The sequence below is a fragment of the Beta vulgaris genome, chromosome 1 (assembly GCF_026745355.1).
Source record: "Beta vulgaris subsp. vulgaris cultivar EL10 chromosome 1, EL10.2, whole genome shotgun sequence".
Classification (NCBI taxonomy): Eukaryota; Viridiplantae; Streptophyta; class Magnoliopsida; order Caryophyllales; family Amaranthaceae; genus Beta; species Beta vulgaris.
The window spans coordinates 57,062,377-57,075,296 of NC_079202.1; the positions used below are offsets into that span (position 1 = coordinate 57,062,377).

The window sequence follows — 12,920 nt, forward strand, 5'->3', positions numbered from 1 at the left end:
AAAAAGAGAGGAACTGCAAGTGGTGATGGTAGGAGGCGATGTACGATAGCAAGTTGTCACTGTCCTTACTGATTTGCTGGTCAACAAGGCTTGGGTAGTGTTGGTAGTGGCTAGCCTGCCATGGTGGTGAGTGGTGACCAAGGCTTTCATCAAGAAAATATAGAAACGGAAACGAAGAGAAGAGAAGGGGGAGAGAAAACATTAGAAATTAGTTATAATGTACGATAGCATTTGTAATGTAGCAAAAGAGTTTTTTTCGGCTAGTGAAGATTACTCAAGTTCAATTCATAACTCTGATAAGTTTCGGTAAGTTTATATTATTAGTACAATAAGGGACTTAATAAATTCATTCAAAATAAGCTCAAAACTAATAAGATTGGTCAATTATTGATCATGAGTAATGATAATAAACAACACTAAGGTATATTTAACAAAAGTTCATGAAGCAATAACGTAAGCACACAAATAGTATATCTCATGATTCAATCATTATTACAAACATCTTTAAAAGCAATAATAATGACTTATAAATAACAAATAAAACGTAAAACACTGTAAAACTCAAACCAAACCATCAACTTATTAAACCATGAAAATCTAAATAAAAGATCACATGAGATACATAAATCGCTGCAAATTAGTCCATCTAGGTTTTTGATCTCATACATACAAGATTAGTATGTAGATATCAATAAGTTTCCGATAACAATTTCAGAAATGACCTTCCAGTGCTTGTTGATATGTTGTTAGTAGAAAACTGAGAACGAAGTTGCTTGACCAACACCTCATCAACCTGAAATCCTTTGGTAAGAACATCATCTAGAACACGTGGAGTAGTACCAAACACACTATCAGCAATATTAATTCTCCCTGGATTTTGGCTCCCAAATGAAGCAATTGCTAAAGCATCTGTCTTCCCAAGATTAAGTTGGAAATGAATTAGACCTTGTGGAAACACAATAATATCACCCTTTTTTATAATTGTATCATAGAGCTTATAATCAGTGGTCACAAAACCAGCATACATAATCCCTTCCATCACTGCGAAAACCTCTGAGCCACGAGGATGCAAATGAGGGGTGTTTAGTCCATATGGCGCAAAGTCTACACGAGCCATGGAGACTCCTTGTGTGTTAACTGCAGGAAATCGAGTAATATCCACTATTGTGGCACTTGCTCCTTGAGTGTTGTTTGTATCTGCAGGTATATTAAACCCTTTGTACAAGAAATCATCTATTGTCACTTCTTTTGGGTTCTTGCAAAGCTTTCCATTCACAAACACTGCAAAAATATATACAGGAAAACATATCAGTAACAAATAACGGTTTTAAGTAGTACTCCCTCCGTCCCAAAATATAGTTCTCGTTTTTTATTTCACGGTAATTTATGCAAGTTGAATCTAAGATGATATATAGTAAAGATTTTTTGTTTATTTAAATAAATGTTGTATGAGAAAAGATGATTTTAGGAGAGAGAATGGAGAATAATTGGTGAAAGAGTATTAAATATAACATTTTGGTTGATTACACAAAGGAAAAAACAAAATTTAAGAAGCAAATAAATGATGGGACACGATTATTCTAGACAAATTACGAAAAATGTGGAACTAAATATGGAAATGGAAACAGTATTTATTTTGAGACACTCAAAATGAAAATGGGAACTATATTTTGGGACGGATGGAGTATCAAATATATATGTAGCCTATAAATTAAACATAATCAAGGGAAAAAAAGATTGGTTGATGAAAAATATGTTGAACCTGCAGAATTAGGATCATTTACACCGATACAAAAATCTTGAAGGAGTGCAGGATCCGAGGCAATGGTTACATGAAACATAAAATTCATAGCAAAGGCCATGCAGTAAGCATTCATGACCAATGTTGCTATACGACTGCCCTTACAATTTTCCATTTTGAGCTTTATTCTTTTTTAAGTAGCTTATGTAATGTGTTTTGATGTTGTGTATTAAAAGTGATATAATAATGGGGGTTTTATAGTTGAGATGGCCAAAATCAATAATGATTTTACTTATGAAAGTCATGGTATATCTCAACTTGTTTTATTTCAGCTTACATTTGGAATGTAATAGTTTAGACATTGAGGAATTGGACTTTTTATTTGTTTTATATCCTTTTTTTCAATAACAAAGATGTTTATTACTATGATTAATATTATGACATGGGATATTACATAAGAATTTTGATTGTTAGAATAGGAGATTATTTTTTACTGATTGAATACACGTACAATAATTGAGGAACATTATCAGTGGCTGCATGCATGTATCCTTATTTACATGCTATAACTACGTTTATCACGTTGAACACTGTTGGATTATCTAGTCAAATAAGATGTTCTGGTTTTGGTGAATCAGACTCGAAATTTAGTCAATATTTCCATCGACAATAATGGAGTGAAATTACTCGTCAATAATAGAGGATGTATTTTCCATAAACTACATTCAGCGTACAAAGGGAAATATATACAAAATGTAGTAACAGTAATCCCTAGGATTACTCCCTATAATTAGGAAACTAACTATAACAGAAATATACAAAGATAACAAGAGATACACTAGAATATTCCCATATTCTATCACACCCCCGCAGTTGAAGCGGGATTAGGGAGAACGCTGAGACTGGACCGGAATTCTTCAAACAAAGGTCGGGGAAGTCCCTTAGTGAAAATATCGGCATATTGAAAACGAGAAGGGACGTGTAAGACACGCACAAGACCTTTAGCAACTTTTTCGCGAACAAAGTGAATGTCCAGTTCGATATGTTTGGTGCGTTGATGCTGGACGGGATTGCCGGAGAGATAAACAGCGCTAACATTGTCACAATAAAACAGAGTAGCTCGACGAACGGGGCAGTGGAGCTCCAAGAGAAGATTGCGCAGCCAACATGTCTCAGAGACGACATTAGCTACACCACGGTATTCTGATTCGGCACTGGAGCGGGACAACGTAGGTTGACGTTTTGAGGACCATGAGATAAGGTTGTCACCAAGAAAAACACAATACCCTGAAGTGGAGCGACGAGTGTCTAGACACCCTCCCCAATCTGCATCAGTATAAAAGACCAGTCGAGTGGAAGGGGAGGAATAGATATGCAAGCCCAAATGAAGGGTGCCCTGAACGTATCGAATGATGCGTTTTAAGGCATGAAGATGGGATTCCCGGGGGTCATGCATGAAGAGACAGATCTGCTGTACTGCATAAGAAATATCAGGCCTGGTGAAAGTCAAATACTGAAGAGCCCCGGCCAGGCTGCGAAATAAAGTAGGATCAGCAACGGGAGGACCGGAGGAGGCGCTGAGCTTGGCCTTGGTGTCGACGGGGGTAGCAGAGGGCTTGCAAGAAGCCATGTGTGCACGAGCAATGATTTCTTCTGCATATTTCTTCTGAGAGAGAAATAAACCACCTGCATGTTTAGTAACCGAGATGCCTAAAAAATAGCTCAAAGTACCCAAATCAGTCATAGCAAACTCGGCATTGAGATGAGTCATAATAGTGGAGCGAAGAGTATCCGAAGAGGCAGTCAATATGATATCATCCACATAAAGAAGTAAATAAGCAATATCAGGACCATGATGATATATCAACAATGAGTGATCAAACTGACTATGGTGAAACGCAAATGAAGATAAATAAGAGGCAAACCGCTGATACCAGGCCCGGGGGGCCTGTTTGAGACCATAAAGAGACTTTCGCAGACGACACACATAATCTGGGTGTGTGCGATCTCGAAAGCCAGGCGGCTGATGCATATACACGGTTTCCTGTAAGTGGCCATGAAGAAAGGCATTCTTGACATCCAGCTGATGAATAGACCAGGACTTGCTGAGAGCCAAAGAAAGCACAGTGCGAATGGTGGCGGGTTTGACCACGGGACTGAAGGTTTCCTCACAATCAATACCGACTTGTTGAGACCTGCCATTAGCAACAAGACGGGCCTTATGCCGCTCAAGAGCCAGCGTGATAGAGTATAGATCTATTCCTGGGACCTCAACCATCAGCTTAAGCTTTTGGTTGAGTTGGTCCTTTGACATGGTATCAAGAGCCAGCGTGACAAAAAGGTCATGGGTTCGAATCTCATCCACCCCTCCTTTCTCATTGGAATATTTAGCGCTAGGTATGAGGGAGACCTGTGCTGCATCCACACTTCAAGCCCAAAGGGTTCTTGTGTGAGGGGGCGTGATAGAGTATAGATCTATTCCTGGGACCTCAACCATCAGCTTAAGCTTTTGGTTGAGTTGGTCCTTTGAAGAGAACCGTCAGAACGAAACTTATGCTTAAATAACCACATACATCGGACAATATTGACCTGAGGGGGACGAGGAACAAGTTCCCACGTCTCATTTTTAATTAAAGCATTATACTCATCAGTCATGGCAATTTTCCAGTTAGAGTCATGAAGAGCATCAAGAGGGGAGGTGGGTATGGGGGAGAGGGAGGAAGTAGTAGCCGAGAGGTTGAGGGGAATTTTGGGTTTATAAATCCCGTGGCTAGCTCGAGTCCGGATTGGTGAGGAAGGTTTGGGGGGAGGAGGGGGAGGTGGTGGTGGAGGGGTAGGCGAGGAGGAGAGTTAAGGTGGCGGTGATGGGGTAGGCGAGGCGGAGAGATGAGGTGGAGAGGGAGGTGAAGGTGGAGTGGAGATGGGAGGTGGGTTGTGAAGTGTGGGAGGGGTGGGCTGGGTATCGGGTGAGGGGAGCTGGGTAGGCGTGGTAGGTGTAGTGGGCTGGGCGCGCGTCTGAGATGCGCATGAGGGAGGAATTGGGCCGGTAGGGGAGTCTGGGCCAGAGGGAAGCGAAGGGGAAGTGGCGCGGGCTGGATTAGAGGAAGGGGAAGTGGGAGGAGTGGGTTGGACGGTGTTGTGAGGAGGAAGTAAGACGTGTGGAGGGGGAAGTGGGCTGGATTCCATAAAGGAATAATCCGAAGGAGATGGGGAATGTAGTTTGGAGAACGGGAAGATGGTTTCATTAAATGTGACGTGGCGAGAGATGTAAATTTTGTGAGAGCTAAGGTCAAGGCACTTGTAGCCGCAGTGGGAAGTGGGAAACCCAAGAAAAACGCATGGAATAGAGCGAGCTTGGAGTTTGTTGACCGAATGTGAGGGAAGGTGGGGATAACATAGGCATCCAAAAATGCGAATGTGAGAGTAGGAGGGTTGACGATGATAAAGAAGTTGTGTGGGAGTAGAGAAAGAGATGACCTTGCTAGGAAGGATGTTATGAAGGTAAGTAGCCATTTGCAGGGCGTGAGGCCAATAGGAAGGAGGAACGGAGGCATGAAGAAGTAGAGTGCGGACCATGTTATTGATGGTACGGATTTTGCGTTCTGCTTTGCCGTTTTGAGAGGAAGTATAGGGGCAAGAAAGACGAAAGTACATGCCATGTTGAGCACATTGTTTGTGGAAGGGAGCATTGTCAAATTCACGACCATTATCACACTGAAAACTTTTAATTTTGCGCTCAAATTGAGTGTGAACATATTGGCGAAAGGTAAGAAAAGTGTTTAGAACTTGAGATTTGTGAGTAAGAGGGAAAGTCCACAAAAAATTTGTGATATCATCTAAAAACAACACATAATAACGATGACCATGAGAACTCAAAGTAGGGGAAGTCCAAAGGTCGTTATGCACAATATCAAAAGGAGCAACTGTAGCATTAGTAGAGGGGGAAAACGGCAATTTGATATGTTTACCAATTTGACAACTGTGGCAAAAACATGGGCCACTAGAAGAAGTACATGAAATAACATTTTTAGATTTAAGAACATTTAAAATAGGAGTCCCGGGATGGCCAAGACGGTTGTGCCAAATGGTGGTAGAGAGGGAAGCAAATTCTGGAGATGGAGGAGTGTTGTTGGTGGAAATTGGGTAGAGGTCGCCTGTGCTATCACATCTCAAAATAATATTCCCCGTCCGGAGATCCTTCACATGAAAACCAAAAGGATCAAATTCAACAGAAACATGATTATCAGTGGTGAATATTCGCACAGAGATTAAGTTTTTGATAATTTGAGGAGCATGTAAGACATTATCAAGGGTAAGAGGAGCATGGGAAGGGGAGTGGGAAGGGAGATGTGTGCTACCATGACCAAGAACAGGAATAGTATTGCCATTACCAACAAGTATTGATTTATTTATGCTAGAATTAAAATAAGACGAAAGAGTACCTTGATCACCCGTCATATGAGATGATGCCCCTGTGTCCATGTACCAATTTTCATCGGGCGGAGTTAAGGTCATGGAGTGAAACGCTGCCTCTATATCCGTGGGAACGAGGTCCGAGTGTGGAGCAGGAGTGTCGACCGTGGCAGCAGCATAGGCTTGAGGTGGCCGAGGGCCGAGGAGCCCAGTTTGAGCAGGGGCACGAGGGGGCATGGGCCTGGGGCTAGCAGTAGGGTACGGACACGGTCCAGGGGCCCAATAAGGGGGTGGCCCGTACATGTAAGGAAAATAATATCCATAAGGGGAGTATGGAGGAGGGTACCTGCTGCCGTGAGGAGAAGGGGAGCCTGGAGACCGGCCACGGCCACAGCCTCGGGTGTGGGTGGTGCGGCCACCACGACTGTTCCGCCCCCTGCCGCGAGTCCCGGTGGTTGAGGGGCGGGGAGGTTGCACATCGGCCGGAAGATCACTGGAGGAGGAGTCCGTGGCAACGAGAGCACTAGAAGAGGACCCATGGAGTTGAGATTTACGTGACTCCTCTAAGGTTAGCATGGAGCGTGCCTTATAGAAGGGGGGCAAGGGATCACTTTGTTGAATATAGGACGCCACGTTGTCATAAGCGTCAGTGAGGCCGGCAACTAGTTGAAGGACAAGACGTTGATTCGACACCGGTGAACCGACGCCGGAAAGTTGATCGGAAAGCATTTTCAACTTTTGACAGTAAGAGGAGACATTCTTGAAATTTTCAAGATGAGTATTGGAAAACTGATTTTCCAAATAGACGGCACGGGAATGTTTATTGTCCTGAAAAATATCCCGTAAGCGTTCCCATGCTTGTTGAGCGGTAGCCCCGGGTTCAAGAATAGTGAGCATGAGATCTTCACTAATGGTGCCATAGATCCACTGAAGAACGACGGCATTAAGACGGCCCCAAAGTTCTTTGTCCTTGATTTCAGTCGGTTCGGAAGGAGGAATGATGTGATCTAAGACTTGGTTGGCACGAGCGGTGATTTTAAATAGCTCGGCCCATGATGAATAGTGCACATTCTCGACATCAAGAGTGAGAGGCACATGGTGCTTAATATTAAGGCCGACGGCAGGGTGGTAGCCGGTTTTGGACTCCATGGTCGCCGGCGACATAAGCACTCGGGTGAGAGAGAGAGAGGGAGGAAGAAGAAAGGAAAAAAAATATTTAGGCTCTGATTACCATAATAGAGGATGTATTTTCCATAAACTACATTCAGCGTACAAAGGGAAATATATACAAAACGTAGTAACAGTAATCCCTAGGATTACTCCCTATAATTAGGAAACTAACTATAACAGAAATATACAAAGATAACAAGAGATACACTAGAATATTCCCATATTCTATCAGTCAAAAATAGGAGTTCTAACAAGAAAAACATAACTAAATTTCATTAACGGATTTTATTCAACAATTACTTTCACACCAATTAACAATTAAATTTTAATCCATGCTATGGACGAGCTAAAATGTTGACAATACATTTTCTATTATAATTCATAACTAGTTATTAGGCACAGGCTGTGACTCGGGTAAGAAAACTTTTCATTTTATTATACTTTAAAATGGTAACACTAAATATCACTTGGTCTATTAGTTAATATTTTAGTATATACTATTGAAGTCACAGGATCAAACCCTATATACTATGCAATTTCTAATTTTTATTGTATATGGATTACATGGAGTAAATGCCCTTATGGAGCACACACATGACACATTCCTATTTTAGGAACACCTTTTAATATATTTCTGTAAAAAACCCTGAGAAAACCCCGTCGCCATGGCCAGGAAACACGGTGGAAAAACTCAAGGTAGCTCAGAAAAAGGACAGGGGAAAATGCGTGGTTCCATGGATGAAATTTTGGGGATAGAATTGTTGGATTTTGGGATGGGAATTGGAGACCCTCTTACTCCAAAATCTTCAATCCAAGAGTTACAGCAGCAATATGAAATTAGGCATACCTTCAATGAATGGCTCCAATCCATTCATAAGAGTGCAAGTAATCGTGCAGTGGTAGCTCCAGGCAATAGAACAATCCAGGTAACTGTTCTATTCCTATTTTGCAACAAAGGTTTTTAGATGATTCTAAAGTGGAGATGGAACATGGTAAATGAACCTGTACGTATTGAATTAGATGAAATTCAGGAGGAAATTAATTATTGGAGTTCATCATTGATCTGATATATATAATGTGGGGGCAAACCCGCCAATTCATGTGATGGAAGGGTTCCTGAATCGTATCTGGAGGAAACATAAGATTGATAAGATAGCAATGGTGAAGAAAGGAATTTTTCTAGTAAGGTTTATAGCCATGGACACTAGGGATGAAGTGTTAGCTGGTCATTTTCTCTTTAACAATAAACCTCACTTGTGTAATATCATTATTACTCACTTTTATGTAATTTTTCAGCAAATTTGTTTAATTTAATTTTTCCTAATTTTATTATTATTTTTCAACTCTTTGTATACTTTATCATTATTACACATATTAATATTATTTATCTCATTTTACTATTCACTTTTATATACCATTTTTAGGCTTAATATGTCAAATTAAAACCCCCAAAACCCTCTAGTCGTGTCCTCTCCTCTCTCCCTCTCCAATTCTCTTTCTAGGGATTTCAGATTTTTTGGCCGAAAATAGTCTAATTTCTTAAGACACCACCACCGCTTCGTCATTTCTTTGACACGTCCTTTATTTGTTGCTTCAATGAACCACCACCGCTTCACTACCTTCGCACGACGACACGAAGAGACGAAGATGAAGAGACGAATTATAATAGAAAGAAAGGAAAATGATATCGCATTGTGTAATGATGATAAAGTATATAAAGTATTGACAAATGATAATGAAATAGGTGAAAATGATACAAGTTTATTGAAAAATAACATAAAATATAATGATATCATTTCTCTTATAAATGATATCAATTTGTGTAATGATAATTTAAGGGAAGTATAAATTTTGACAAATGAACTGAAATAGGAGGAAATGCAAATAACATATAAGTCAATATTAATAATATAATACATAGCAAAAATGATATTAAAAGTTTTATAAATGATATGAAATAGATTTTAAAATGTCATGGAACACCCCAATAGTGACATGAAAGAGTAATTTTATAATGACATATGTTAAATTAGAGAGAAGAGATGTTGTATTATTGTGTCTCCATTAACTACAATTACATTACTTATATAGAACATAACATAAACTTAACCTAATAAATTTAACCTAATGGGCCTTACCCATAGATATAGACCTACGGTCCAATATCCTCTAACATCTTCCCGCAATTGTAACGGCAGTAAAACGAACTTGACAATTGGACAAATAACAATAATAAAAAAAACACCAATAAAAATAAAATCGAACTCAAATTCTTCAAATCTTCAATTATTCAATTCTTCAATGAACAAACCTCGTCTCAAGGTACAAGGAGAACCCATAAACCGTGTCTCAAGACACACGGAGAGCCAAAACATGTCTCACAATCTGTTTTGAAACAGATCTGAAATTGAGACCAAAGAACCAATTTTTGTGAAAGTTGTGATGGAATGATCATCATCACAAAAACAAAAGAACAAATTTTTCGATGCAATGAACGTCATCGATATTTTGAAGAAACTAGTCTATTTTGAAACAGATTTGAAGTAAAACCAAACAATAAACCTTAAAGCATTCCAAAAAAAAATATAAGTCTCACATGAGACAAATTAATCAAGACCAACCAACATCAAACTTTAAAACATTGAATTTATCTCAAATACACCGTAGCTTCCTCTGATTCAAACATTCCTTTTGTTTTTTTTTTGTTTTTTTTTAATCAAATAAAAGGTGGTGACTACATTTCATCAACCATCTAGCAAAGCAAGAGCGCACAAACCAAAGTGAAATGAGACTGACGACGCAGAGTAGCACAAAAAAAAATAGCACAGCGGACAAATATCCTGCCAGTGGGGTTAATTAATCAGCCACCACCCACCGAGGGAGAAAGAAGAAGAAAAAAATTGAGAGGAACCCTAGATCTTAGGCTCCGATACCATGTTAAATTAGAGAGAAGAGATGTTGTATTATTGTGTCTCCATTAACTACAATTACATTACTTATATATAGAGCATAACATAAACTTAACCTAATAAATTTAACCTAATGGGCCTTGCCCATAGATATAGACCTACGGTCCAATATCCTCTAACAACATATGAAACAAGCACTATACTAGTTCGTATAAGTGAGATGTTATTTACATAATAAATTACGGTGTAACATGTTATACCCAAGACCCACTACTCTATATTGTTATTCTCCATTTTGAACCAAGCAAAAAAAGAAAACAACAAATTATAACAGGAGTAATAGTTATGAATTATAATAGGAAATGTATGGTCAATATTTTAGCTCGTCCATAGCATACATTCAAAAATTAATTGCTGATTAGTGTGAAAGGAATTGTTGAATGTAAAATCAGTTAATGAAATTTAGTTATTTTTTTTCATGTTAGAACTATTTTTGACGAGTAATTTCACTCCATTATTGTCTAAATACTGTATCTGATTGTCCAAACCAGAGATCGTACTTCTATTTGACTAGATAATACAGCAGTGATTAACGTGATGTACGTAGTGACAGCATGTAAATAAGGCTGCATGCAACATTTGAAAAATCTTCCTCAATCAATTCAACGTATAGACTATAGTATTTAGCAGAAAATCTCCAATTTAAACATTCATAATAATTCTTATGTAATATCACATGTCATAATATCAATCATAATGATAAATATTTAAAAAAGGAAGGGGGCGCTAAATACATAACTAAAAAGTCCAACTTCTCAACCTCTAAAGTTCATTTTTCAAATATAAGCATAACTAGACAAGTTGAGATATATACTGACATCTCAATTCTCAACTATAAAAACCCCATTATTAGATCACTTTTAATACACGACATCTCAATATTCTAAAGTAGTAGACACATTATATAAGCTAATAAATAAAATTAAAGCTCAACATGGAAAATTTTAAAGGAGGTCGTATAGCAAAATTGGTCCTGATGTTTGTTTACTGCATGGCCTTTGCTATGAATTTTATGTTTCACGTATCCATTGCCTCTGATCCTGCACTCCTTCAAGATTTTTGTATCGGTGTAAATGATGCTAATTCTGCAGGTTCAACATATTTTTCATCCATCAATCTTTTTTTCCCTTGATTATGTTTAATTTATAGGCTACATTTTTGATACTCCATCCGTCTGAAAATATAGTTTATTTTCATTTTGCGTGTCTCAAAATACAGTTTCCATTTTCATATTTAGTTCCACGTTTTTTTTGATAATTATTTGTCTAGAAAATTCATATCCCATCATTTATTTGCTTCTTGAAATTTGTTTTTTCATTTGTTTATTCAACCAAAATGTTAATAATTAATACTCTTTCACCGATTATTCTCCATTCTCTCTCCTAAAATCATCTTTTCCCATACAACATTTATTTAAATAAACAAAAAATCTTTACTATCCTCTTAAATTCTACTTGCATAAATTACCGTGAAAAAAGAAAAACGAGAACTACTCCGTATATTTTAGGACGGAGGGTGTACTACTGAAAACCGTTATTTGTTATTGATTTATTTTCCTCTATATATTTTTTCAGTGTTTGTGAATGGAAAGCTTTGCAAGAACCCAAAAGAAGTGACAATAGATGATTTCCTGTACAAAGGGTTCAATATACCTGCAGATACAAACAACACTCAAGGAGCAAGTGCTACAATAGTGGATATTACTCGATTTCCTGCAGTTAACACACAAGGAGTCTCCATGGCTCGTGTAGACTTTGCGCCATATGGACTAAACACCCCTCATTTGCATCCTCGTCGCTCTGAGGTTTTTGCAGTGATGGAAGGGATTTTGTATGCTGGTTTTGTGACCACTGATTATAAGCTATATGATACAATTATAAAAAAGGGTGATATTATTGTGTTTCCACAAGGTCTAATTCATTTCCAACTTAATCTTGGGAAGACAGATGCTTTAGCAATTGCCTCATTTGGGAGCCAAAATCCAGGGAGAATTAATATTGCTGACAGTGTGTTTGGTACTACTCCACGTATTCTAGATGATGTGCTTACCAAAGGATTTCAGGTTGATGAGGAGTTGGTCAAGCAACTTCGTTCTCAGTTTTCTACTAACAACATATCAACAAGCACTGGAAGGTCATTTCTGAAATTGTTATCGGAAACTTATTGATATCTACATACTAATCTTGTATGTATGAGATCAAAAACCTAGATGGACTAATTTGCAGCGATTTATGTATCTCATGTGATCTTTTATTTAGATTTTCATGGTTTAATAAGTTGATGGTTTGGCTTGAAATCTAGTGTGTTGTAACGATGTTTGTAATAATGATCATGAGATACTTTTCGAGTGCTTACTTTGGTTCATGAACTTATGTTGAATATACCTTAGGGCCTGTTCTCCTCAGCTTATTTTCAGTTCAGTTCAGATCAGTTAAGTTCAGTTCAGATCAGATCAGTTCAGTTCAGACCAGTTCAGTTCAGCTCTTGACAATACTTTCACTCTCACATATCACTATTCATTTCAGTTCAGTTTAGTTCAATTCAGTTCAGTTCAGTTCAATTCAGATCAGTTCAGTTTAGATCACATCAGTTCAGTTCAGTTCAGCTGTTTTATGCCGAAGAGAACA

General features: G+C 38.4%; 2 protein-coding genes across 2 annotated transcripts; one reads left to right on the forward strand and one right to left on the reverse strand.

Moving 5' to 3' along the window:
- Positions 1 to 441: 441 nt before the first annotated feature.
- Positions 442 to 1,964, reverse strand: LOC104889105 (putative germin-like protein 2-1). Its single transcript, XM_048639327.2, has 2 exons — positions 1,763 to 1,964; positions 442 to 1,281 (listed from the first exon to the last, which is right to left on the reverse strand). Exons 1-2 carry the CDS (start codon positions 1,914 to 1,916, stop codon positions 689 to 691), a joined length of 747 nt encoding a protein of 248 aa, XP_048495284.1. The 5' UTR covers positions 1,917 to 1,964; the 3' UTR covers positions 442 to 688.
- A 9,179-nt stretch (positions 1,965 to 11,143) lies between these two features.
- Positions 11,144 to 12,647, forward strand: LOC104889096 (putative germin-like protein 2-1). Its single transcript, XM_010674241.4, has 2 exons — positions 11,144 to 11,384; positions 11,868 to 12,647. The coding sequence occupies exons 1-2, from the start codon at positions 11,228 to 11,230 to the stop codon at positions 12,458 to 12,460; spliced, it is 750 nt and encodes a 249-aa protein (XP_010672543.2). The 5' UTR covers positions 11,144 to 11,227; the 3' UTR covers positions 12,461 to 12,647.
- Positions 12,648 to 12,920: the final 273 nt, after the last annotated feature.